The 27,918-nt window shown below is 44.2% G+C and overlaps 1 protein-coding gene across 2 annotated transcripts in view; it reads left to right on the top strand.

The window, feature by feature from the left end:
• RASD2 (RASD family member 2) overlaps positions 1-27,274 on the top strand; it is a 34,748-nt gene extending 7,474 nt beyond the window's left edge. The window contains exons 2-4 of one of the 2 annotated variants that reach the window (XM_080392891.1): positions 2,990-14,437; positions 15,061-15,340; positions 16,849-27,274. In XM_080392891.1, coding sequence (XP_080249017.1) covers positions 14,432-14,437; positions 15,061-15,340; positions 16,849-17,378 — 816 coding nt within the window. In that variant the 5' untranslated portion in view covers positions 2,990-14,431 and the 3' untranslated portion in view covers positions 17,379-27,274. Of the gene's footprint in view, positions 1-337; positions 14,438-15,060; positions 15,341-16,848 lie in introns of those variants that run through there. The other variant, XM_080392892.1, reaches the window with a different exon arrangement.
• The last annotated feature ends 644 nt before the right edge of the window (positions 27,275-27,918 follow it).

The raw sequence follows: 27,918 nt of genomic DNA on the forward strand, positions 1-27,918 counted from the left end.
GACATTTCATTCTTATGTCTACCCACAGTTTTCGTCTTAGTATCATCACCTGGGGTTAGTCAAAAAGGTAGTCTGATGGGAGCTTACTGACCCAAGCCACCAAATGTGAGGACCTTTCAGTGTAGGCTGGCTTATACGCAAGGGCTACTCACCCAGGTGCTGGTGAACAGACCATGACCTTCTTCCTAACTGTGAACTTTGCGAGTATGGGCTTGCTGCAGGCAGGCTTTAGCCCAGGGGTCCTCAAACTCTTTAACCAGGGGGCCGGCGGGCGGATGCAGTGGCAGGCAGTCATCTGCGGCTGCTCTGTTCCCACCCCAACCCCCGGCAGGGGGAGGGGTGGGTGGTGGCAGGGGGGGGGGTCTGTAAATACCGGGGTCTGGATTGAGGACCCTGGGGGGGCCGTATCCAGCCCGCGGACCATAGTTTGAGGACCTCTGCTCTAGCAGGAGCAGTGTTCCCCTCTGGAGCTGGTGGCTTTCCCCTGCTCCTTCCTGTCCAGAGGATAAGGAATGCTTGGGAGTACCCCAAAAGAATGTCTGTGCATTTTCTTTGCTCCAGCAACCCATGTAATAAATGCCCTGAAGCTGTTGTCTGGAGGGCTGCAAAACTGCACGCTGGCTGAAGATGATTTCTGTAAAGAAAAAAGCTGTCCAGCCACAGAGCAGGTAGTGAACTGGCTAATCTTTGCCCAGCCAAATGTTCCTCGCTCCCTCTGATGATCTTTAGTGAGCTTGGCCAGTTCACTGAAAAATGTAGCAGGGCATGTTTGGCAGGCCAAGGCACTGAGGGATATCAAAACCTTAATATCTAGGCAGCCAAAGCTTTTTGCTTATGTGGCAGCTATGCAGGGAGTCCTAGCACCTCCAACCAGGTGCTAATGGGATGCTGAAGGTTTTTGTAGCAATGTCAATACCGCCTCACCAAGCATTTTGAAGCATGAGTCACCTCTTCCAGAATCATGAGACTGGCTTCCAAATTATTAATATTTATTTTCTGTCTGGAAATAGGTATAACCTGCCTTTACTTCCAAACCTTTGAATCTGTAGGATTACTTAAAATGATACTTAGTGAATTTTCTCTGCATGCATGAAAGCTTTGGTTTGTTGTTTTTGTGTTGCTTTCCCTGCTTCAAAATAAAAATAAAACAGATTTTTCTGTCTCTCGTCACACAGATCCAAATCTGGCAGGACTTGAATCTCATCAGCTGTTAGGAGATTTACCATAAAACCACAAGATTTACACTGGTTATTGAGCAGCCATATGCTTGGCTCAGTGCAGTGCCCTTTTGTACCTCTGACCAAGCTGCCTCTCTGTCCACTTTTAAGCTCTTCTTGCTGGCACAAGTTTACATTAGCTCAGATAGAGTGAGGACATCAGATTTATTCTCTGTTTGCCCTTTTCAGTATTCACAAATAAAATTTGTCTAGCATGATGATACAGTTGCTAATGGCATCTAAAAACCTCATAACTGAGGATGCAATAAGCCAAAATGAAAGCAGTTCTCCAATCAACCCATGAACTGCTATAGGCTAGAAGAGCCTCTTGGAGATTCACTCTGCAAACAAACCCCCTGGCTTCTTTCTCTTCACCTCTCCCCTTTGCTTATAGTGGGAGGACAGAGGAGCTGCTTAGCTGTTCAGCTGAAAATACATAGGGCCTAAAATCTCCATGCTTCCTATTGGCAATGAAAACAAAAATCTGTCATGCACCCTCTTCATCTTTTCCTTGGAGCTGCAGGATTGTGTTTCTGTGGTGCAGGCCTGGAGCACAGGGTTTTGTAAGGCTGCATGTGCTGAAGCCCACCAAGGGCTACAGCATGGCAGTCAGGGGGTCATACACCCTACTTTTAATAGTGCACTTTGTCCTTTGGTTAGCTGCTGGTGCTGAGCAAAAACACTGAGCCACTAACCTTTCTCAGGGCATGGTCTGATGGGTGATGGATAGGGTGAAGGCTGATTTGGAGGCTCCCGTTGTTGTCCAAAAGCTTGTGAAGCCTCTAGAAGAAAATGCAAGGCAAGGGGGGGAGCTTTGTGGGAAGCACAAAGTTCTGGCAGATCGCTGATTTCTGCTTAACTGCCAAGGACATGACGCATTGGTTGATGAGGTTTTGCATGGGCGAGAGGAGGGAAGTGCCCTTTCACACCTTCTGAACCTGCTTGTGGTTGCATAAGCCTGAAAACGCAGAGCCTGAGGTTGCTATGCCAACTTGCATCCCTAATTCCTACCATCCGTCTCCCCATCTGAACAGTGCCGTGAGCCCACTCCAGAACAATCCGCCAGTGGCAAAGGCTTTGCTCCGTTGGTGGAGCATGCTGAAGGACTCTGGAGGTGTGTGTACCTACCACCCTTGTGCCACCTACAAAGAACTGCACCAGAGTGACTGGTTTGCAGCACTCCCGCTTTGTTGTCCCAAGTGCTTTACCTTTGCTGCTGAATTTGGTTCCAAGTCCTCACTGGCAGCGCTGAGACTGTGCTGTCAATCATCACAAGAATCGCAAGTGCAGCATAAATCTGTGTGCCTGGTTTCCTTTCTGTAGCATTAAAAGAGCATAAAGTGCCTTTCAAAGACACTGAGGAGGAATTGCTTTTTCCGGGTGCTTACATAAACTGTCTTCAAGTGCAAAAGCAGAAATAATTGAATTCCTTATGTTCTTCCCCTAACTCCTCCCTTAAGAAGGGCACTATATAGAATTAGGTGGTATGGTAAAAGGGTCAAATGGTTGAAACAGAACAAAAACACAATGTGGCTTGGGTCTGTACCACATGGAAGAGGCTGGCAGATGAAGCAGCTCCAAATTTTTGCATCCTGTCCTAATTAGCAGTGATTTCCAGTGCAAATTCTTATGGTTACCCTATTCCCTTGCTTTGTTCCACCTGCCACATAAATCACAGATCTTTTTCTCTACACTCCAGCACTATCAAGAGTGGAAATCCTGATGGGTTAGTTTGCCAGTAATTAAATTTGTCCCTTCTGTTTATTTCACAGATGCAGTTGCCCTCTACTTCAAAGCAAAGTGCAGGTCGGAGCCAATGGGAGGCTTTAATAATCTGGTCATCTCATTCGGGGCTGAAGATGGAAAGTTTTCTTGCTAAATGGATTGTTGTGAGATTATCTGAAGAGGAACAAGCTCCTCTGGACAGAGGGAGGCTGGGAGCGTGCAGAGTGATGGAGAAGGTAATGGGTAAATTTATGCTCCTGTTTACGTCCTCCGAGCCTTCAACCAGAACAAACACCTAGAAAATGCCTTAGATCTGATTTCCTCTGACTCAGCAGCTTGCTTAGTCATTTACACCAGAGTGAAAGCCACTTTGATAGGTTTTCATGTCAGAATGATAGCTTTTTACATTGCTAAAACTGGGGTGCCGGGCTAGCACAGTCTGCAGCCTGGGCAGAGGAAACAGGCTTGTGGCCAGGAAAGGCTGGTGTTGCCCTATTGCTCCTGCTGGGCAGGGCATCAGGGGTGGATTGCCCCACACTTGAAATCTTGCCCCTGAGGAGGCAGGCAGCAGCACTGCTGGCTCCGTACAAACAAGAATTGCTGTAGCTGTCACTGAAAAATCTGAATATTCCCGATTCCAGATAATCAGAGAGATTTACAGGCAGAGGAATAAGGCTCGTTCAGGAAAATCCTCGAATTTCACATTAACTAAGGGGACCCATTCAAGTTTGGCCCCTGTCAGTAAATATGTGCAAATACAGAAATTTTAGTCTGAGCTCTGATTTTTTAGTGAAAAAATAAGGTGCTAGTCATTTCCGCTGCAGAGAAAAACCTGACCCCGCAGCACCCTGTGGGCTTCTTTCCTGTTATCTAGTTAGTTTTAATTTGCAGGTTTTAAGTCTGTTTCATGATTTTAGGGACCTGACGCATATTTGTGGAGAGATTGTAGCAGACAGCACTGCCTTTTAAAACTGGGCCAAAGCAGTTTTGTGCTCTGGTTCCTTTCAAGGACACAGATGAGGTTATCGACATATGCATTAACTATATTATTATATATATTGCCTGGGTGGTTTTCGTACTCTGCAGCAAGCGTTTTTATACAGACATGTCTGTGTGCTGTGTCACCTCTTGGCCATAGAGTTGATGCCTGGGACTGGGACAAGGAGATGAGACTATTTCCAGTCCTGCAACCTGGAGGCTATTATTTGCATGGCCCTTTGCAGACAGATACAACTCATTCTGCTCATGTTCCCAACTGGCCGAAAGCTATACTCAACAGGACTGAGTAACTCGTGCTCAACAGCTCATTAGTGATGGCTGCTCTGTTTTCAGTTGGTTTGGAGTGTGGGCAGAGGGAGCTTACATCCAGAGATATTCACCCTGTGTCACGTGGGAGTAACTCCTTAAAACCTGCATGCATATTCAAGTTTTCCAATTGTAGACTGCTAAAATATTTATGTTCCTGCTCCATAGGAACTGAGCCTAGCTTCTTAAGTATTTGCAGAATGTGTGGAGATACCAGCAAAAAAGTTACACTAAGAGTACATAGTATTACCATTATTATAATGGATTTCGCTTTGGTTCTTGAGTACATGATTGCAGTCCTCTGAGAGGGGGAAATGGAACAAGTACAAAAATAAATATAAAAGAACAATCTGTCATTCTCACCTGTTCTTCCCTCTGGAAAGACTGCCATTCACTGGCATCCTTTGATTATAAATAAGGGTATATAATACTTCTCAAATCAAAGGAATGAGGCATTTTTCAATCCCTCAGATTTTCTTATTTTCTTAATGAAAGGAACAGTAAGAAAAGAACAAGTGCCGTAATTGCCCAGGTTCTGGCGTAGGGCTGGTCCTTTATACAGAGGAGGGCTCAGAAACAATTAACACAGTATGAGGACACAGGGCCCTAATTCACACTGATCATCACCGTACTGCTGTTGTTCTTGTAAGTAACCACAGTGAAACCAAGTGCCAAATAAAACCCGTGCAGAATCATGGAGGTGTAGAGCCAGAGCCACCATGAAGCTTCAGGGTGGCAACCCAAGAAGATTGCTTAGTACTAGACAGCTTTGGTGCTCAGGCTCTGGCTCCTGGAAGATAACCAAGGGAATTGTCTGAGCTATCAGCTTGAGGTTGTGCAGCCCACTTGCATGACTTCAGGGAGCAGCAGTGCATTTAAAGAAGCCTGTCACCCAGGCATACAAAGACAATGGTGTTAGCAGAGGTGTACCTGTAAAAATCATCAGTTTTACAGGTGAATTACCCACTATTTTCTGGAGGCACAAGTGTAGATGGAAGGTGTTGGTGGAGTATGAATGAATGTGAGAAACCAGATCCTTAGAGAAGCAATTTTTTGCACTTGATAGATTGCAAGGCAAGGAGTGCCTCTTCTGAACAGGAGTATGTATGGACCCAGCCGATCCCACATATAGTGGCCAGACCCAGACTTGTAATTGCCACTTCTTAATGGAGACCAAAACAGAATAGCTGGCCACAGGCAGCATCACATGTGCTGCAGAGGGCTCTGGCTTGTCAGTCTGTTTCATACATCTTTCATGCACCTCTTGTTCCTGTGCTGTTTCTTTTGTCTTTGTTTTCAGCTGTATCTAATGAGTCTTCATTGTGCTTTTGATCAGAGGTTTTTCTGTGAAGACATACAGAGCTCTCCTCCCCAGTCCTCTTCATCTTCTCCCAACTCCTCCTTCCCCTCTGCTCTCCTTAGTTGTTTGTACTGCTATCACAGGTTAAAATCTTCCAGAGATAATGACCAGCCCTTGTAAGAAGGTCAAAACAGATGGTAAAAGAGGAGGAGTACGGGCATGTCTTGTGGACCCAAGTAATAGCAGTGGGGACAGAGCTATAGAAATGGGAAAAAGGGATCATTTCCCTCTCTGTCTTTGGGAAGCACTGGGATGGTAGCAGCCAGAGAAAAGCTTTGGGAGCCTTTTGAATGAACTCTTTCCTACCAGCATCATTCAGCAGGAGAGAGATGTGCTAGCTCCCTCCCAGGTGTGCAGTTATCTGTCTGGACTCAGAGCCCAGGAGCAGCTAGAGAAACGGGATGCTGAATGGAGACTGGAAGTTGTAATGTGTACCTGTGCCCACTCCTTCCTGAAAGGCTGACACAGCACTCTGTAGTCACCGTCAGGTGAGTGCATGGCTTGTCCTTCTCCTCCAGCAGGATCACAGGCTGCACGGAGGGATGTGGTGGGGGTTGCTATTCCTCCATCAGGGCCTGGGAGGCTATAAACTAACCCCCCTTGGTATTCACTGAGGGTAAAGAAATTAATTACACACTTTGGGTTTTTTTTTTCCCCATGTTCTACCCAGAAGGTTTTTTGAATAATGAGGGGGTTGGGGATGGGTTTTAAGCTTTAATTTTGCTTCTTAGTAATTTTTCAAAGATGGGGAAAGTTTAAAAAAGTTTCAACAGTAGAATGAAAATGAAAAGGTGCATGCATGTCTGGTGAGGAAATCTGGGCATGCTGTGTCAGTGGCAAAAGGAAAAGAGAGGGACTAGCAATGCAGTCTGTTCTCAAAAATATTTCATTAAAATGTAATTAAAACTGATTCCCAGCAAATGCAGCAAATAAGAGGTGACTTGCACATTTTTCACAGCAAAGCAATGCTTTTCCATTTTTCAGGGTTCTCAGAAAATATTAACCCATTTTAAACCCTGGGACACTGAGAAATTGGTCATACACAAATTCTGTGACAGGACCAAGAATATAAGCCAGACCTCCACTTTCTCAAACGCATGCCTTCTCCAGTTGTATTCTCCCAAGTATTACTGTTCTTATGCGTAACTGATGATCATTACTTCTTTTCCCAGTCACTGTAACACCCCTGGAGAGCCTTTCACTGAGTTTAAATGCCTGGGGGGTGGTGGTGGTGGTGATGTACAAGTAATGCAGGGGCAGTAGTATTTGTGGCTGCTCATCTACTTGCTCTTCAGAATATGAATTGGTACCTGCAGTTTACTGACTCTGAACATTAACTTTTCAGCATTGCTTGGAGGGAGGGGCACCAAGCAGGAGAAGTGAATGTGGGAGGGAGGAAGGGAAGGGAAGGGTGAGGGGGTGGAAATATGAGCCTGCTTTACTGAATAATGAGAGGAGTGAAAACGAATGGGAAAAGAGAGAGAAAAGCTGGCTTAAATATTTAATCTCTGTTGCACTTGCTTTTGAAGAAGAGACAAAAGCCTTGGAACATCTTTTGTCTTGAACTAATTCTGACCAGAGGTGAATGGCATGTGATTGTCGCTTCTGTCTTTTGCCTTAAGGTGGAGAGAAACAGATTGGTTCTGCTGTATCAGCCCATCACATCAGTCTCCAGCTTCAGCCACTGCCAGTACCCGATCCTGAAGCAGGTATAAATTACTCATGACAGTGATACTTCTGCCCCACAAGCCAACATTGCCCCACATCCTGGTGCCGGCGTAGTCAATGTGTGTGCTGCCTGGGAGCCGCACCTTTCTTCAGAGAGGAGGAAGCTCCTCTGAGGAGCAGTTGTGTCCCACCACAGAGCAAGTCACTTCCCTTTAGGTTTTCATCATTTGGAGCCAGGTGGTTAATGCAACGCATCAGCAGTATTTCCCCCTTGTCTCTCCCCACTACTCTGTACGTTCTTCTACCCAGCCTCTCCCTGAAACATTTCCCTTCCCCTTGCTTAGACCAGCCACAACTGCACCATCTGCAGCACTTTCCACAGCTGAGGCAGCCCCATGGATGAGCTGGCAGGACCCACACACCAGCATCGGAGACAACAGCTAGTTGTGCTGATGTGCTGCTGCCTCAACGAGGTCATAGAATCATACAATGGTTTGGGTTGGAAGGGACCTTAAAGATCATCTGGTTCCAACCCCACTGCCATGGGCAGGGACACCTTCCAGATTGCTCAAAGCCCCATCCAACCTGGCCTTGAACGCTGCCAGGGATGGGGCATCCACAGCTGCTCTGGGCAACCTGCTCCAGTGTCTCACCACACTCATAGTGAAGATTTTCTTCCTTATAGCTAATCTAAATCTATCCTCTTTCAGTTTAAAGTCATTCCCCCTTGCCCTATCACTACATGTGCTTGTAAAAGGTCCCTCTCCAGCTTTCTTGCAGGTCCCTTTTAGGTACTGGAAGGCTGCTATAGGGAGCAGTGGTGGTTCCCTGCAGCCAGCCTGTCATACTCTGAGACAGATTCAGCCAGATAAAAACATCATTTAGGCTTTCTGTATGGACTGGTAGAATAGGAAGGAGAAATGCCTCCAGAGAGTAATTAATTGTAAGCTGAGCTTTTTGATTGGTAAATATCTGTAAGCTCTAGGAAAGGCTGATGGTCTCTGACTAACCAGAGGAAACTGCTGAGACTGGGAACTTTTCCTATTGTTTTGGCAGTGGCTTTGTCTCTCTGATCCACTTGTTCCATTTATAACCCTAAAAGCAAAGAGGTGCTGCCATCTCTGCTTCTCAGATAGGGGCAGATATAACATGATTTCTCCACTGGAGCCCCTCAAGACATCTTTGAAAAAGCAGAGATTTTTTCAGCTGTGGTCTTCTGAGTCCTGGGAGAAGGCATGAAAGCCCAGCTTCTTGTCAACTCCTGAACTGGGAGCACAAAAGAAAAAAAGAAGCAAAAAAATCCACCCCCAAAAACTACAGCAAAATCTCTCAAGCCTCAGAAGGCTCATAGTTAGCAATTATCTTTCAAAGGCTCACTTCAAAAGTAATTTATTATTTCCCTAGCTGTTTGCTAAGAGATCAAATAAAGCCAAGGTTCCTCGTGAAGTATGTTCCTATTCTATTTTGATATAATTTGAGGAACTCGATTGGCTACTTTAAATGCTGGAGAAGACAGCTGAGTAGGAGTCTGAGCTAGGTGAAGCCAACCAGGTGAGATTTTTGCATTTTGTTTACAAAAAAGCTTGAGTAGGCTGACATTCCAGGCTGATGAGATGGTCTCCATGATGACTACACTTCTCTCTTCTTGGGCAGAGAACTTGTACACTCACAGGTGAGCTATAGCAATGAAAGAGGAGTTGATTCTCTATAGCACTATGGGATTTGACCTTGCTGATTTTTTCCCATGGCAATGATACCAGGATGCCAGTCACTCTGTTTGGATCTAAGCCACACAAATGGTTGACCAGACACCAGAGATGGCAGATTTGGGTCCAGGTTTGATCTGAACCAATGACTTAGGAGTGGAAAGCATTGTATCTTATTTCAAACAATCGTCTGAGCCATAAAAATACTCTTCTACTTTTTGCCAAGAGAAAAGGCTCAGGAGCTGAAAAAGGAGTCCTGGTACTGTGGTCTAAAAAGAGCTCAGTTCAGGTCGTGACCCATTACCAGTTCACTACTACTGCAGTGTTTCAATGGTGCTGGGCCAAACCATGCTGTGCCTTCCCAAACCTAAGCTGTCTGCAGAGGCTGCTGCTTCCCAAATTTGATCAATGTTTTTTTGCCTTTGTGTTGTCCTGGGAGCCTTAAACCCACCTCTTGCTCAGGCCTGACCTTAGTAGGAGCTGCTGCCTCTCACAGACAGTTACAGCAGGACCCATCTCATAGCCTGTGTGGCGGCGTTCACAGTCTGTTGGCACAGAGATGTACAGGCGTGTCAGACTGTGTGCCTGCAACAGCCACAGCACCCTCCTCAACGCTACTGATGGCTGCTGATGGCTGCTGTGCAGCACCAGGAGCACGGGCAGAGGAGGGAAGCGTTATTCTGAGGGTGACAGCAGAAACCTCCATGTGCTCTGAGGAGGAGGAGGAGAAAAAGCAAAGCATCTCAGGAATTCCTCAAAAGCTGCAGGAATTGTTGGGGCAAAGGGGTATGGAGATGAAACAGGCAAGGTAGTTGGAGTAGTTTTTGTGATCAACAGAGTAAATTTGCTCAGAGAAAGAGAATTGTGTGAGACCTGAAACTATATTCAGATTTGGGAGATCATGTCTCACTTCCATTTTCTTACTGTCAAAATATCTTGAAAAGCTGGAAGTGTTTTTCTTCCTCTTGTTTTTTCCCCTCTCCGATTAGGAGTTTTAAGTGGGAAATGCTGAAATACTCAATTTCAAATCTTTCAAAATCATTTTTTTTGATGTCTTTTAAAATAGACTTCAGCTCAGAAAGAGAAAAAATTAGAGTCAATAAACAGTGAAATAAACTACAAACAACACTTTTCATTTGGGCTGAACGAACTCCTTGAATTCACCTTAATTTTTCTTTGTTTCTCTTTTTTTTTCTGACCCTAGTACACCAGACTTTCAGTTTGTTTGTCCTTTTTTTAACATTTTTATTACCCAGCCCTAGTTTAATTTTTCATTTATTTAAATATTAATGGAAGAACAGCAGTTACACATTATTCTTATTTCTTAATCATACCAACAAGCAATCCTAATGTAACGCGTTTGAGGTTGAGGGAACAGTGTTCCATACGGCAAAAGAATTGGAGGAATTATGGACAGAAAGCCCCTGCTTGGGAAATGAGTCAGTCTGCGTCTGTCTAGCAGAAAAGATCAGCACAGAAGTATAGAGCCTTTAGAAACAGCTTATGAATCTGCAGCTCGCGAAGTAAGTCAAGTCTCTGTGTCTCTCGTACACATAGGCTAACTCACTCGCCACACGTGCATACATACAGGTCTGGTGGAAAGACGGGGATCGTGCAGGCTGCAATGCATAAGAACTTTCTGTTTAAAGGAGAAAAGAAAAGGTTTTTCAATAGGCACAAAATCCCACCCCCTCAGCACCCCTCCTTCCCCTGTGTCTGACACTGACTTCCAGGGAGGAGTTGAGCCAATTATCTGTGAGTCCTACAGAAGGAAAATCTGCAATTTGCCAGTAGTTGTGACAGGGAGAGGGAGAAAGGCAGGGAGGGAAGAAGAAAGACTTAATTGGCAAATGTAAAGAGAAGCCCTTTCTGTCCTCGAAAGGCAATATTTTAAAGCAAATCTCAGACCAGAGGAAAAGAAGCTCGTAGTGGTGGGGGGTGTGTCAGGCAAGACCTGGAGAAGCATAGGTGGTTCACCATAGACAACTTCCATGCCCCCACTGATTTTTCCCCCCAGGGTCTAAGGGGGTGTGGAGGCAGGGTGGGCCAGCCAGATGCATCCACAACCCTGCACGACTAGGTGTCGCTCCAGAGACCCTTCCCCACAGCAGAGCCTATGAAGCACAACTTGCAAGAAAAGCCAGTGGGAGCGGGTGAGACTCTGCCTCTCCTTCCCTTGAACTGAGGCTGTGAGGAGAAGAGCTCAACTCACCAAAAGGAAAAGCTATCGCTGCTTCTGAGACCCTTCTTTAGCCCACGCTGGTTGCCTAATCCAGCACCTACCATCCATGGGGGAACGCTCTCTGAAGCCCCGCGATCCTTCCCAATACTGCTAAGTTCCTGGGAAATAACTAGTGAAGAACTGAGCCCAGAGCAAGCAACGTGGGATCCACAGAACAACATCTTTTTGCAGTAGCAGCTACCTCTGATTAAAATTATCAGCTTCCTCAGACTGTACCAAGAACTGCTCCTTCAGGGAAAGAGAGGTAAGAAAGCATCATTGGCTTTGGTATGGATGTAGGAAACAAACATCCCACAGGAGTGATTTTGGTGTGCATGAAAATTACAGGGATACTAGTAGTAATTAACAAGTGGCAGGTCTGTTATGCATGATACAGTTTGTGTCTGCCTCTGTCCTTTTTAGCTGGGTGCACTGAATTGCATTGGGATAGCAAACAGAGACACAAACAGTAGCTGAAGACCGAGGAGTGCAAGAGAGGTAGTTGAGAAGTCTGTGCATGGGTGGGGAGTGGTAGGGAACATACCCCTGGGTGGGAGGATGGAACAGTAAGGTGAAAAAGCTCTAGGCAGGTTGAATGAAGAATGTCTTCCTTAGAAATCTCTCTCTGGGTGCTCAGGATCAAATTTGTCAGCACCTCACTGAAATTTTCAGACAAGCTCTTCAGAGCATACAAACGCAGGTTCGTTGTCATTCACTCCGATGTCTGCCTATGAAACAAGCAGTGGTGGTTAGCAGGTAGAAGATGACACAGGGAGTCAAAAGAAATGGGGTTTAATGTTGATTTTAGGCAGCTGTTTCAGGTCTCTCTGGGCATATAAGCCTATCCCTTTATTAAGTGGAGATTAATTTTTAAACTTACTGCCTACATTTCTATGACATTTTGAAATCCCTGTGCTGTACCAATATAAAATACTACTGTAAAGTTTCTAGCATCAAGCCAGTGCATAAAGCAGAAGGTACCACTGGGAATTAATCTATGCTTAAACATTTAATAAACTGGAAGGAAAAGATGTAGATTAAAGCCAGCTGGAGGTTGTTTGTCTCCTCATTCTCTTCTGATTGATTTTGCTTTACTTAGAACATGAACATGTGGTCTCTCCCTTTCTTTTTCCTTTAATCTTTTTTAATGTATGAGTCCCTGTACTCCCCTCCCTTCCCTACCCCTGAGTGTGAAGGCTGAAGCTTCCTTCCTTTTCTGATGAGGAAAGGTGGCAGATTGTATTATAATGGACAAAAACTGGAGGTGGGTGAGGCGGGGCGGATAAGAAGAGAGAACACAAAACACGAAATAAGCTCCTGGTTTAATGGCATGCTCTGAGTCGGATTTGCAGCAAAGGTGTTGAGATGAGCAGCAACTCCATGAATCAAAGTGCTGAAAAGCATCTTTTGACTTTGTGTGAAATGAAATGCAGTCAGGAAAGCACAAGAGTCCACTTGACAGAATGCCTTGAGAGGTGGAACTTACTCTCAAGAGCACAAAGTGCAGCAGCTGCAGTGACAGTCCACCTCCTTCGTTGTATGATGGGAGTTTCTGTAATCACCAACAGCTCAGTGGTTACCTGCCAGTCAGCAGTGTAATTTGTAGGATTTTGGCTTGTAAAGCTGCTGGCCAGGATCGTGTCCTTCAGCATGCACATTCTGTTCAGGACATATAAGGCATTTGCTTAAAATGCATAACTGCTCACTCCCAGATGCTGCTGCACCAAGTTGTACAAAACTGATCTTCAGCAGGTGTCCTCTTGCCCTCATGCAGCTACACTGGTCCATCCCGGTCTGAAGAGCTGACTCATTTCTAAATACCCATCTGAGCTGTACAGAAGTTTATAGTTTTTCGTCACAAAATCTATCTCCCTGCTTTTCTCTGCCAGCTAAATAAAGCCGGAGATGGTGAAAGGAAGCATCCCAAAGCAGCTCTGTCATCTTTTGTCTGCCCATGGATGCAAGGCAGTATTGGGCTGTTTGCACAGGAAAGGGCAGAGGCAGTGTACATGGCAGTGTTGCTTCACAGATTGAATGTGGTGTTTCTGCACTGTTGGAGATCGGTCCTGTTCTAAATAAAACAGAGTCCCATTCAAATTGCAGGTGTGCTCCTTGCTGTCATTCCTGCCACAGCAATCCCAGCAGTACCATAGCTGTGCATGTTTGTGTCCATCTGATATTCTGATATGACTTTCTGGCTCTAATATTATGCTGTCCTGCTCGCTAATATAATTCAGAGTGTAAGCTACTCTGAGGAGAGTATTACATTTTCTTCTGTGCTTTAGATAGGGCTGAATATGCTGTTGGCGTGCAGCAAATTATAGCAATAATAATAAATAGTAGTGGTTTGCTGTTGCCTTGGGCTATAGCACAGAGCTTGTAATGATGCTGGATCTGAATTCCAGAGACTTCTTTATTTAGCAGTGACCGTATCTTCACTGCTGCTTTGGTACTTAGCACATGTTAAACAAAGTAAAAGATTTTAAGCTTTTGACTGAGATAACTGTCAGCTAGATAAAAGCTTAGGGAGATAAAATTCACTCAAGGGAAAGATAGGAATCCAGATCTGGACCCAGAAATGATCTTTCAGTGCACATAAAGTACTTGCATTGTAATATTAAATAAAGAACACCTAAGTTAAATAAACGGCACAGTGGGAACTTGATTATTCTTTAATGAGATCCTAGTAACCAAAATAAACTCTGTCAAAAATGTGCCGCCTTGCTCTAAGAGTTAGCTTTCCACACACAGGGGTTATATTTTTCCTTTCAGCACACAATTCATTTGAACTGGTACATGAAAATTTTCTGAGCAACACCCTCTTCCCCATCCCACCCCCTTCAAAGTTTTTTGCTATGTCAAAATGTGATCCCCAAGGTCTTGAGACTCATCTTAGTTGTTAGGGGTTAGAAATCTTTTCTAATAGCTATTTAAGATGGCTGTCCTTCATCTTTTCTCCTGGTCGTACTTAGCACCCGCAAGGACTGTGACACCCACAAAAGCTGTGTATGTATAAAGACCAAAACTCCTACGAAATCTACGTTTTTGCAGTTCTATTGATTGCCAGCCATCCTGCTGCAAAGCTGATAGTTTGTTGATACAGAGTTCCCACACTACCAGTCCAAACAGCAAGATTAAAATCTGGTTTCTAATAGGTCACTGAAGGCACAGATCTTTGAGTTTATCATTGGTCAGTGCCATTTTGTGGCTCAAACTCTGTGCATCAACAATGAAGGTTGTACGAGACCAACTATTTAAAATTACTGAGATGTCTAGCTTCCACTGATGCTGAGCATGATTCTTGTTTCTGTCTGACTTTTGGTTCATCTCAGAAAATAAGTACTATGCACAGCTCCTATGTAGGCAACAAAATGAAGCGATCTAGGTCCTAATGGCAGCTGCAGTGGGTGCAGTATATTGGGAAATCTGACCTCTCTGTTTATGTACCTAAATGAGAACTGAGCTTTACTGAAAAATCTGGTAATGTTTAAGTGACGCAGATGGTGGGAAGGAGCCTGGTGTCTAAGTTGAAACACAGCTGATAAAATTAGCCCTTAATGTTTAAACGAAATAGCAAATTACAAGTTAAAACCATATTATTTTCGATGTAAATGCCTTCACTTATTTATGACTTCAAAAGAAAAGGAAAAAAAAATAAAAAAAACCCAAACTACTCCCTGGAAATGAAACTAAAAAAATAAGCATTTCTAGTGAAAAGATTTCTATATGGACCATTGATCTACTAACCAGGATTGTGCTTCAGAGCACCCTTTGACAAGCTGGTAGTAAGGACCTGCTCTACTTCATCCTCCATTTAGTTTACAGTCTTTCCTTCAACTCTGCTATTTCCTTTTTCAGGATCAAGCAATGATGAAGACCATGTCTGGTGGAAACTGCACCCTGAATGTGCCAGCCAAGAACTCGTACCGCATGGTAGTGCTGGGAGCCTCCAGGGTGGGGAAAAGCTCCATTGTCTCACGCTTTCTCAATGGCCGGTTTGAGGACCAGTACACTCCCACCATTGAGGATTTTCATCGCAAGGTCTACAACATCCGAGGAGACATGTATCAGCTGGACATCCTGGACACCTCTGGGAATCACCCTTTCCCTGCTATGAGGAGGCTTTCCATCCTGACAGGTGAGAAAGAATGGGGAAGTTTGCAGATGTGGAGCAGTGGGTGAAAGATAAGAACACACATTAGGTTGAAGGCTTTAGCCTGGAGATGACTGTTTCTTGTCAGGTAGCTAAAGGGACTGCTTGATTTTGTTGGAAGACGCACTTTTCTGGAGAGGTATTTCCCGGCCAGGATGCTCCGGGCACTACAGGGAGTGCATTAGCCACAGAGGAGATGGTCACTGGGTGAAGATCTGAAATAGAGATTCCCCTTAATTTATTTCCCTCCCACGTTCCCCTCCTGTTCCATATTTTTTATTGCAGTCACAAATAAATGGCTGAATAAAATCTCGTGAGCACGAAAAGCAGCAAGGGACAAAATAAGCACGTAATTACAAGACACAAGTAGTGAAAAACAAATGTAAGACACACAGGAAGGAAATTCTAACCAAGAAAATCTCAAAATTATTTTTTTTCTAAAATTTCCAGCCTGATGCCCTTGATTTGATATTCCAGTAAAACAGAAGTTCTGCTTTTACCCTTTCTCCTTAGTCTGTGGTTAATCAAATGTGTTATATGGAAAAAAGAGAAAATGGTGGGGTCATTTTGTACATTCACATTGTCAAGCAGTTAGCTAAGCTGTATTCTTTAATTGTGAAAGTGACAGTGGAGGAGATATATTCAGCCACAGCTCACAAGAATGCTACTTTCCGGATTTGCTGTCTACCTTTCTAGCTAGCTGGTGAAACATGTCATTCACATCTGACCAGGCTAGCTCCCACATTCAGTGAGATCCCAGGGCCAGTTTCTGGGATGCAGATGTGAGGTTTTGTCCCTGAAATCACTCTCAGCGTGTTCCACATGAATGTCATTGAACAGGCAATGATTTGCCTTATTTTATATTTGCAAAAGGAATTGTAAGTCAGGAAATGTCAAAAGGAAATGCCAGGGGATCTGTGTCATTTATGTATTTCTTTTTTTCCGTGGTCTGTTTCTCTTGAGCAAATGAAACGACAGCAGAGCACTGCACATTGGGGAAACTCTCGTTCCTGACTTAGGCATACAGGACTGACTAGCTGTAGATCTTCGGTTCAGGTGTTGCTTCATGTATTGTGTAATCCAAAGGCCAAGGCTGAGCGGCTACTAGCTCTCCGCTCTTCCTGGTGTCAGAACAGGCTGTGTTTTACACAGAGATATAAATGAAAGGAAGAAAAAGGAAAAGCATTGCAGCAGAGCTGAGACAGAAACATATTTACAAAAAGAGATTAAAATGGGCAATAACTTGCAAGTCCAGTGCAACATCCAAAAGTCTTTTCCAGACATCCAGTCCCATACAGAAAGGTATGGGGAACTGAATAAGAAGAACTGGAACTAAAGTACAGCTGAGTGAATAGATTCAAAAGGACAAAAAAAAAAAGAGGGGGGGGGGGGGAGGGGAGGACATGGCAAATATACCTATTAAAAAAAAAAATTAGCTCCTCTGACACAAGCTATGACTAACTAGCCTTTACAGTATCTTCTTTTAATTGCAGGGGATGTTTTCATCCTGGTATTCAGCCTGGACAACAGAGAATCCTTTGATGAGGTCAAGAGGCTCCAGAAACAGATCCTGGAAGTCAAATCCTGCCTGAAGAACAAAACCAAGGAATCGGCTGACCTCCCCATGGTGATCTGCGGCAACAAAAGTGACCACAGTGAAGTCTTCCGCAAGGTACGCTCAGATGAAGGTGAGAACCTTGTCTCCAGTGACGAAAACTGTGCTTACTTCGAAGTTTCAGCCAAGAAGAACACCAATGTGGATGAGATGTTTTATGTGCTCTTTAGCATGGCCAAGCTACCTCATGAGATGAGCCCTTCCCTCCACAGGAAAATCTCCATCCAGTATGGTGACACTTTCCAACAGAAATCCTTCCGGATGCGCCGAGTCAAGGACATGGACGCCTATGGCATGATCTCTCCATTTGCTCGCCGGCCAAGCGTCAATAGTGATCTGAAGTATATCAAATCGAAAGTTCTCAGGGAAGGTCAGTCCAGAGAGAGGGAGAAATGCACAATCCAGTGAAGAGGGCTTGCACTTCTGTCTGAAGTCATCATCCACATGCAGTGCCTTAAAGAAAAGTGGTCTGTGAAAGCACAGAACGGGCTCATGGGGTTCATCGAGAAAACCCAACATGGAGGAATGATAACTCTTCCTGCAGATTCTGCCGAGTCACGAATTTAAATAACCGTCCTTCTAAACAACTAGGAAAAATCATATGCCTGAGATCTGAGCGCATTTCTCTGTAACGTAGTTGCTCTTCATTACCCTTTTTGTTTAAAGAATACAGACCTGAGAAGTAAAGACATTTCAACCTCATCCTTGCAAAGAAAGTAGGTCGAAAATGTACAGAAGACATTAACAGTTACCCAGCATGCAGCCCTGGCTAAGAAACAGGAGGTTTTATGTGTGTGTATGTGTATCTCTATGTGTATACAGAGACTGTATACAGAATGTGTGTATGTGTGCATGCAAGCGTGGAGCTCTCCTTTGGAAAAACGGGACTTGCATTTCAAAGGGCAGCAACACTAACTGAGGTTTCCCAGATTGGGAGTGGACTCTATATATGGATGCATGACTCTAAACTTGCTTCTGAGGCGACCTGCATTAAGATCTTCTTTTTACGTTTGCTGGGACAGTTATCGTTTGACATTGACATGAATGTTGTTTTGTGTTATAGACTTTATTTGGGATTTGGTATTTTTTATTATCTGGGGGTGGATTCTTAGCAAAATCAGATGGCAAGTGCATTTGATATCAAGAGTGTCTACTTTCTAGCAGTGAAAGGTGTTTTTCATCTGTAAAACCCTGTAATATGTACATTGATTGAAAGTGGAATTGTTCTGCAAAAAGCCAATACATTTGACAGCTTTGCAAGCCTAGTGTGATATTGTTTCTCAAAGCAGCCATACTGACTCTGAATACTGCAGTACAAATGCACCCTTTGCCTTGCTGGCCACCAGAGCAATGTTTCCTTCCTCTGCCTGTATCAGCTGAGACTGACCAGATTCATATGTAGGCTTAGACCACTTCAGAGACAGGATTGGGTTTTCCTTCAGATTTAAGAGCTGAACGGTTGTAGGACCAGCTCCATCATATTTATTCTAGTAACACGCCTCTAGTCATTTTGTTCATGATTTTCCCTGTTGTCTGATAAAGGTTGTCTTGATGGAAACCTTTCCACTGCAGAAGTCCTTCAGAACATAAGTATTGTCCTGGCTGTCCAAACAGAGCTGAACTGGCTAGCCAGATAAATCTGCAGCCATGTATTCACTTCTTCCCTTTGCCAGCCCAGTCCAGGCTTCCTTGCCTCCAGCTCTCTCCCTGTTCTGCTTCTGGCTTTGTTGTTCGATGTGCTCCTGTACGCCCTCGAAGTGCAATATATTCTCCCAGATGTGAGCTTGCCAGTCTCACTGACTGGAACGAGATGTGTGCACACAACTGTGGGCAAAGCATGGCCCCAAGGCTGCACACAACAGTGGAGTATATATGTTATACATACCTCAGAACCGCCTTCAGATATCTTGTCCCTCCCTCACCCTCAAATTCTGTTCTTGGCTGTATCTGCCTTGCTGTGTTCTGGGCAGAGCCGTGAGCTAGTTCAGACTACACTTTGTCAGGAAACCAAGAATGATGGTTGTCTGTAAAAAATAGCCTCTGGGATTCAAAATCCTATATTCATTTATCAGCTCCACCCTTCATTGGTACTGTATATTGACTGGTAAAACACACTGTTCTATTATTCCTGTTGCCAGGGCAGCACCTTTCAGACCACAGTCTATCTATAAATATGTACATGGTTTATGATTAAATCTGTTTTATTTACTAGCTGTGTCCTGGTCCTTTTTACTTTCTCCAAGAATAATAAGGAAGGGCCTATCTTTTTATTGTGCCGGTGCAGCTACGCAAGCAAGTTGTGTGTTGAGAGCCCTGATGAGATCTCCAGTAAGTTCTGGAAGGGGCTTTTATGTCCTCCAGACACCAGGAGCTACACATTTGTCTGTTTGGAATACAACTGTGTCTAGATTTACATATTTCCACCTGTTTGAACATGAACTTATATATACAGATATCCTCATAAGCAGAAGCAGACAGTTGCTTTTCCCCATGCTGCCTCCAACACAAGAGAACAACAACTCTGTCCTTCATGCACAGAGCTGTATTTTCAGTCCTGGTGCGATATAACATGGTCTCTGCAGAGACATCACTGTTGCTTTCAGCAGTCTCTCCATCTTACTATCTGCACCTCTCAGCTGTATGAGTCTTGGGCCCCCTGAGCACATGCCCACCTCTCTATAGACTTTCCACCCAAGTGTATGACTACTGAATGTACCAGTGATCAGGTACTGGGACTCATGTACCACAGGGGCATGGGGCCAGGGGACTGAAGATGGAGTAAGAAGGTCATGAGCACTGCCCATCTGTTGGGTTAAGGGGCTCCAGGAAGCTGAAGGAGAACTCCTTGCACTATAGACCATGTGCTGCCTTACTGAGCCCATGTCTGCTCTCCCTGGCCTGCTGGATAAAGCTGAATTTTTAAAGAGCCTTCATAATCTGCAGGTCTCTTCCTTCATCTTGCAACACTGACCCTACAATTATTTTCCTTACTATCCTTCCACCTCCACAAAGACACCAGCTTTCCTCCCCCTTCCATGTCCTCCCATTCCTGCCTTTTTCACCATGGATATGAAACCATAGGGCACGGGAAAACAGCATTGCAGTGACAACAAGGGCACAAGAGTGAGGAAGCTGAAGACCAAGAGCAGGTGCTCACAGTGGCATTCTGGATTCCATGGGAAGGGCGGTGAGCCCCAGCTTCACAGTCTAGCTTGGTCTGCCAATGTTCAGGGTGAGAAGCATCTGAGAAACTGGCTGGGAATGAAGGTGAAGCAGCATTACAGTCACCCGGAGAAACAAATGGCAATAAGCAGGTAATCTTATTAAAGTAATCACAGTCTTCTCTCTGCATTTTGTTACTGATGGTAATTGCTTTTGAAGTTAGATTATCATGCTCTCGAGGACTTTTTTTTCCCTCTTTTATTATATCATGACAGTCATTCTATTAATATTCATATATTATTTGGGCTTTAGAAGTGCTTACAGCCCCTAAACCAGACAGTATGTGTATCAGTTGTTTATTTACAGTTAGCAACCATTATATTCTGTGAAAAGGGCTGGGACTGGAAAACAGAGAGCAAGGCTACCTGCCTGCACAGGGGGCATAAGGTAAGGCAGGAAGAGGAAAGGGGAATTATTTCTTCTCTACTAACTGCTGAATGTGTCTGGCTGTAAGACAGGGCAGGGAAGGGCTTTATGGGAAGCTCTGTTACATGTGTGCAGAAATTGTGAGACCCTGAAAGGAGCAAAGAGCAGACCTACATCTAGGTCTTAGAGGTAATGGAAAGAGAAACTACTTTTTTCCTCCGCCTTGGGATTCAAGGGACCTGCACAGAACTTACTGTAACCCAAGAAGTCATGAAAACGCACCGGACTAAGAGCAAGTCTGTAGGAAGGGATCCATCCAGCAAAGATGCTGCAAGCAGGTATACCTTTACTTGGTCTTACCTAGTGTAATTAAGTTGCTTTATTCCAATAGTTGCCTTGTCCTATATTGCAGTATATAAAACCTGTCATTAGTGATACAAAGCCCTGCTGATGTTTTTCATGTACTTACTTTCAGGACAATGAGCAGGGACATATACCTGACTGAGGATCAGTCACAGCCCTGGAAAAAGACAGGGCTGAGATTTATTTTGTACATTGCTCTACACAGCAAAAAAAGTCCTTGTCCTGAAGAAATTACAAGTCAACACATTATAGGAGCTACTATAAATAATGACAAAAATCTAATTAAACCACAGGGTTGGTACAAATCAGGAAGGAAATAGTGGTCATGGTGAATTAAGTAAAAAATAAATTGAGGGTGGGAAGGGCAGAGTGAAAGCCTGTTTTGACATCCAAAGGACTACATTAGGCTTCTGTTCTGAAGGATCCCCAGGAGGACAGCTGCCACCAGGCCAGCCTGATGCTACAGAGAGGCTTCCATGGTTCAGCCTCACAAAAAGCGTTGTCTCCTTGAGACTCCAGGGTTCAATAGGTCTGAAGGAGGGTGAAGGGCTTGTTATTATCATCACAAAGGCAAGTAGGAATTGGTGAGATAATTCTTAATAGGGCAGCAGAAAAGAGCTTCAGAAAGGGGCTCACAAAAGCAGGATGGAAATAGGAGGTTGGGTGGGTAAAGAGAAAAGATAGGCCTGGAGTGTACGCTATAAAATGTAGCTTTCACCTCTATTTCATCCTTCCCTACACATGTCAAATCTGAAGATATTTTATTTAGCTTTTTTATTCTTCCTCAAATGTTAACCACCACTTACCACTGTGTAAGGCTTACCCCCCACCTCCCATCACACTTATTGCTGCCTTAGATTTACCCTCTTGTCATGTACTGTATTGTGGGCTGCCTTGCTAGCCTTGTCCCAGTGTCATGTCAAGGGTAGAAGGTTACAGGCAGAGGTGTTTTTGAAGTAAGTGATGATGATTTCATTTGATTTTAAATCACTATTACTCTTATGGGGTTTATTAGCATTACTGTTTCTGTAAAATTAAATGGTGGCAGGCTCAGATTAAAGGGTCTCCTTGGAAAAATATATAAAACGTGATATAATGTACATTTTCCCTACTGGTTTCTATAGCAACAGCCTTTTCTCTGCACTAAGAAAGAGCAGAGAATTTGCAGGGGGGAGTTGAGTAGCAGTGGCTCTGCCCTCCATCTTTCAGCTCTGAGTTCTCATAGGAAGTTCTTCTCCCTTTGGTTTCTGTTATATGGAGAAACAAAGACCACTAGTGAGACCCCCCTCATAGACTACTGAATATGTATGGTAAAGCTGTGGGATGGATATGCTACCATAGATAAGAAAGTAATTTCCATGATGTGACTGTAAATTGGGGCATTGCTCCTTGCACCGTACCTGACACGGGGAATACACATCACAAGCTGCTATAAACCCAACTTCTGTACTCAGGTTTGGTTAGAACTAGCGATGATCCTTGCTCAGCTTCTTTCTTCCCTGTGACTTTACAGGCTGCCATCTGGTACAGTCAGAGCCTGAGACTTTCCAGAGAAACATTTCACTTTGCTCTCATGACAGTATCAGCCAAAGACCTTTCCTCACCCCTACCATCACTGGCCATCTACAGCATGAAGAACCACCTTAAATCCCAGGCATCGTGTTCCTGGAAAGTTACTGACAGTTTGGAAGGGGCCCAAGAACCACCACGAAAAAACATTTTATGATCCTAGAGAGATTGACTTGAGTAAGCCTTAAGAAAACTCTGAAAGGGATAATTCTGTGCCGTGTAGGTAAACAAAGTCTGAGAGAGGCTGGCTGAAAACCCCTAGATGTGTTTGAAAGGTGGAGATGACAACTGAGACAGCACTTTTAGAGTTGGACACTGGGATCTCTCAGTGGGAGCAAGACTATTAAGCAGGAAATTGTAGGCAAAAGACTTTAAGACAGGGAAATCTACTGGAAAATTTTCTAAGGGATGTCATGAAAGTCCCATTAGGAAAACACTGTGAAAAACACTGAAATCTAAATAGCCAACAGGGGTAACCGTGGTGTGGGCAGTGGGCTAGACTAGCTGACCCAGCAGGTTATTTTGATCCCCCACACTCATTTCTGTGATGGAGCCTGATCCCAAGTCTGCTTCAAAGAAATTTCCTCAGACTGCCTGTCTCACTGCATGCTCCTGGCCCCTCAGCTGGAGGGCTGGTAGTTCACTGGTCCCCTCTAGTCAGACCACTAACAATACAAACAGGACTTCTTACATCAGACCCTGCTTTTTTGAGCATTTCCACAAAGATCCCTGGACTGTTTGCAGCAAACAGCTCCTTTGGTGAATTGTCCATGAACAGTTTCTTGTGCATTTGTTTATTGTTCAGAAGTATTTGATGAATAATTTATGCAAACGTGCCCTGTGCTTTGGCTGAGATGGATAACTAAGATTAGTTCAGATTAATCATGAAGAAAAGGAGGGATGAGGTCACTGTGTTTCAGGACATCTTGTATTAAAGTAAAATAATATAAATAAATAAAAATCCAGCTTGAATATGTGTCCTCACATCACTCTGACTTAGAGGGAAGCAAAAACTCCCTCTCTTTACCCCATTGCTCCCCTCCAGGCTCTTGAAGGAGGGATTTCAGATGGACTGTATTTATTTAACAGTGTCCTTTCACAAGCATTTGGCTTTCAGCAGTTAGTATAGAACACCAACTCACACATGAAAGCACTGAATATTTCAGATTGGTTTTAGCGATATATCTTGAGTCCGTATTTTTGATGTTTAAAAAACAAGAAAAAAGGAAAATAACCTCTACAGTTGTGGTGAATGAAAGGCAGGGCGGGGGAGCAGTTCTGGCTCCAAGAAACAATTCTTTCACACATTGAGACCTTATCTGGAAAATGCACAAATGTCTTAAACTGGAACTTGTGGTCTTGCTGTGTTAAGACTGGGAACCAAAGCAACATAGACACACAAGAAAGACACTCCCAGCAGCGGAGCTGGATCTTGCATTTCAGACCCCACTAACATCAGGACTGTGACAGATCCCACCTAGTTTCTCAATGTCTTTGCAAAGCTCACAGGAGCTTCAGCTGGGTCCTGGTCTATGGGTAGAGCTCCATAAGACAAATAAATACCACCATGAGTAATGACAGACCTTGTGTAACTGCCCCAAACTCAACAAAAGTTGCAAGCAGTCTGAGTCAGTGCCATTGTGTAAAGGGATACAACCTCTGTTGGCTATTTAAAATAGCTTTGTGATAGGTACTATGGGTTTCTGTCTTACTCTTCAGGTCAGAGACCTAACAGACTCTAGGAACAGCCCCACCAGTTTCCAAACTCTTTACATAAATCAGCATCTTGGTTTCCCATCCCTGATTGACAGAGGGCCAATAGCAGTCACAGGAGAACTGAGAGAGAAAAAAATCCTTCTAGATTGCGAGGCACTTGGGTACCACAATGATGGATAAACATGTTAAAAGGTGAAGAGGCACACCAGAAACAAGTATCACCTTAATCAGGAGCTGAGCTGCTGCAGTGCCAGCTACAAAGAAGAGCAATTACATTTAGCATAATCCCTGATTTCTGTACTACCTACAGTCTTGTTCTCCACAGCATCTGCTGAGCTGTCAAGTCCCAGAAGCCTCAGGATTAAAATTACACACTGGCTATCCCCTGCCCTTCAATCACTACGTACCTGTGTGCTGAACAGTAGCATGCTGCAGAAAGGTTTACACTCAGGGACCCTCGGGTGAATGCACAGCATAACCTTTCCTTTCACCCTCTCCTTGCTGCAGAAATGAGTGCCTCAGGGAAACACAACCTTGTTAAACACAACCTGGGGGGTTAGGATGGCATAGGGAAGATCAGTGGTATTGCTTTTAGCTGGTCCAAGGCAGAATGTCTCATCTCTTCTGTCACAAAACAGTTTGTTCCTTGCTGGGTGGCTTATTGCCAAGGTAATAAATTCAAGTTTCTAAAAAGAAATAAAATGAAAAGGAAAAATAAACACAGAGCAATGACTTGTTCTGCACATTGACGGGAGACTTGCCTGAGGCAATGGATAAGGGGTGACAGGGATGAACAGCTCTCTCATGGAGCCTTATTAAAGAGCGGACTGGAGCTCATCTCAGATGCTCTTTATGAGATGCTGCCATCTGGGAGAAATCCAGATTGGCAATTATTAGAGAGAACAATTCCAGCTGGCCACCACACAGCCAAAGCAGAAATTATCCCTTTACACAATGGCACTGACTCAGACTGCTTGCAACTTCTGTTGAGTTTGGGGCAGTTACACAAGGTCTGCCATTAGTCATGGTGGTATTTATTTGTCTTATGGAGCCCTGCCCACAGACCAGGACCCAATTATAACAGACAATATACAAATGCACAACAAATAGAAGGTCTCAATGTACACAGAGGCTAGGGCAGAATCTTAGTCATTAGTGATGTCTGCCTTATGCACCCTGTGCCTCACAGCATCTGTTTTACCCCGTGATGGCTATCTACCTGTTTTCTACCAGCATCCTCTCTGTAACCTAAAGTGAGAAGAAGCTGCTGTATGCAATATTAACCCTCCACTTTCCTGATTAACATTTGAAAGCTAATTATGTCTGTAGAGACCTTGTAACTACTACATTGTGATAGTAGCAGCACCAAGACTTGGTATCATTTAGTAGTGCTTTTCCTTCAACTGGACTTACTGAAACAGAGAAAGCAGGTGGAAGGATTATACACTGTTTCCAAAATGCTCATGGGATGGGTGAATTCCTTATTATTCTTGCAGTGGTTCCTAGCAGTCTTGCCAAGGAGATCTCTTCAGTAGACAGAGCATCTTTGTGCCATGTTGGTGGCCTTGTGGTTGTGCAAGCCCCAAGCCAGCTGTGGCTGATGGTAGTTCCTAATTCCAGTAGACCTAATTCCAAGCTGTATCCTGTGACAGGCAGTGGAGCCTCCTTACGTATGGCTGTCGCAAAACCTGAATGTGCGCAAGGTGAGGAAGTGAGGCAGCTGTGCTGGCACTGCCAAGTCACGGCAAAGGCCTGATGACTGCTGTTTTCCTTTAGTGGCCAGGTGATGCCTCAGGGATGTCTACTCTTCTTTTGCCTGTGAGCCACGCCAGGACCTCCCATAGCTCTCAGGGGGAAGAAATGTCTCATATACTGCTAGGACCAAGGTGTCTACCCACCTCTGAAATACAAATTGATGGAACAGAAGGCATTTTTAGCCACTCATGGAACTTGAAAGCTCTGAAAAAGCATGGAGAGGACTGAAATCCTCCTTAGTGGCCCCTTTGTACTGCTGTAGCTCATGCAAGAGCTGTTATTTGCCCTTGATCTCCCAGAGAGGAATATGTCTGGTACAGGCTTTGGCATAATCACAGTATCCTAAAACTTCGTTTCCTCTCTCTACAGCATGAACATCAGAAAGAGATCTACCCTCAGATGGATGGTAAAACCCTTCCAGATGACACGGAATCCAGCTGACAGAGAGCACTCCAACAGCAGCAGGACACTTTACTGCACTGGACAGCAAGCAGATGCTTAAGAAGTGAATGCCCTTGGTGTAAAAAGCCGTAGGTATGTTTTCTATCTGTTTTTCTTGGGACTTGACACATCTCCAATGCATTTTCTCGTTTCAGACAAGAATTCTGTCAAGGAAAAGAAGTCTCAAAGTACCTCATTAATTAAGGAGCCTTGAGTTTTGCTGATTTTCTATGGGACTTTAGACTCTGAATTGACTTTTGAAAATGTGATGAGCTTAGGCTCACTTAAGCACTTTTTCAACTTTATCCAAATTAGTTGCGTGAAGAGTGCATTTAAGGACTGAGATTTATCAGGAGGAAACATTGTTCTGAACCAAATTTCCACTGAAAGAGAAAACTGAAAAGATAAGTGATTTTGCATGAGAGGTGCTTCAGTAGTAAAGGTTTTTTTAGTAAAACAAGAACTGTCTGAGAGGCCCTTCTGCTTTTCCACTCATTTACATTAGAAAAAAAAAAGAAAAGCTTGTTGTTTCTTAAAAGAACTAAGAAAAGGAATATACTCCAAAGTGAAATGTTGTTTTTTGCATTTTTTTCCCATGGTATCTTTTGTCAACCAGGAATTAAAGCAAAAGAGACACTGGAGGCCCAAATATAATCTGTCAGGTGTGCTCTCACATGGGTTTGGGGGTCTGTGTTCCCTACCTCTCTCTATCTTTTCCCTCACCAGCTAAAGAAGAATCTGAAGCAAGAACACATAAAAGATCCAGTTTGTTTTTGACTAGAGGTATGTGGAGTGCTCCAGGACTTGGAGGCAGTAGGAAGAATAGCATTACCAAGTGAGTGAGAAAATTATCTCTAAATTACCTCCAAGTCTTGTGTCATCCATTATTCTTCTCTAGAAGGGTCCTGTCCTCTTCTATTCCCCTCCAGCTTTTCACAAAAAGTCCAGCCAGGGAAAGACAGCACCAGCTATGTCTAGCCCTCCTAAACTTCAGGCAAAAGCTTCCTCTTTTTTCTGCTCTAGCCAGAATCAAAAGGAAACCAAAATGTCTCTGTTGAGCTGTGTCTACACTGCCAGGTATTCCCCAAGTTGCATGTCAGCCCTTGTGCTCTGACTGTCCTCACCACCTGCATGTTGTTGTGAACCGCAGTGCCACATCAGTGCCTGCTTGATAGCTTTTAGTTCATGACCTTGCATGCCTGCTCAAGCCTGCTACCAGAGTCTCCACAGGTGTAGTTTCCAGAGCCTGTTCCCTTCTGGCACTTTTAGGGAGATGGCTGAGGAGACAAGGGCTTTTCACACACATGGCACGGTGAGTCTTCTCTGCAACATGTTGTGTCCCATCTCACAAAGCGATCAGATGTCATTTCATGCCACGACAGCAATACAGAGAGGGACAAACAACGGCCAGAACTGAGGTTCTTCCCCTGGCTTGTCCTTCTTCACACAAGTAAGCACTGGTGCCAGAAAAAGCATTAGAAACTGCACTGTAAAGAGTAAGCCTAGGTTACAGGAG

This window comes from Falco punctatus (genome assembly GCF_963210335.1).
Source record: "Falco punctatus genome assembly, chromosome: 6".
Classification (NCBI taxonomy): Eukaryota; Metazoa; Chordata; class Aves; order Falconiformes; family Falconidae; genus Falco; species Falco punctatus.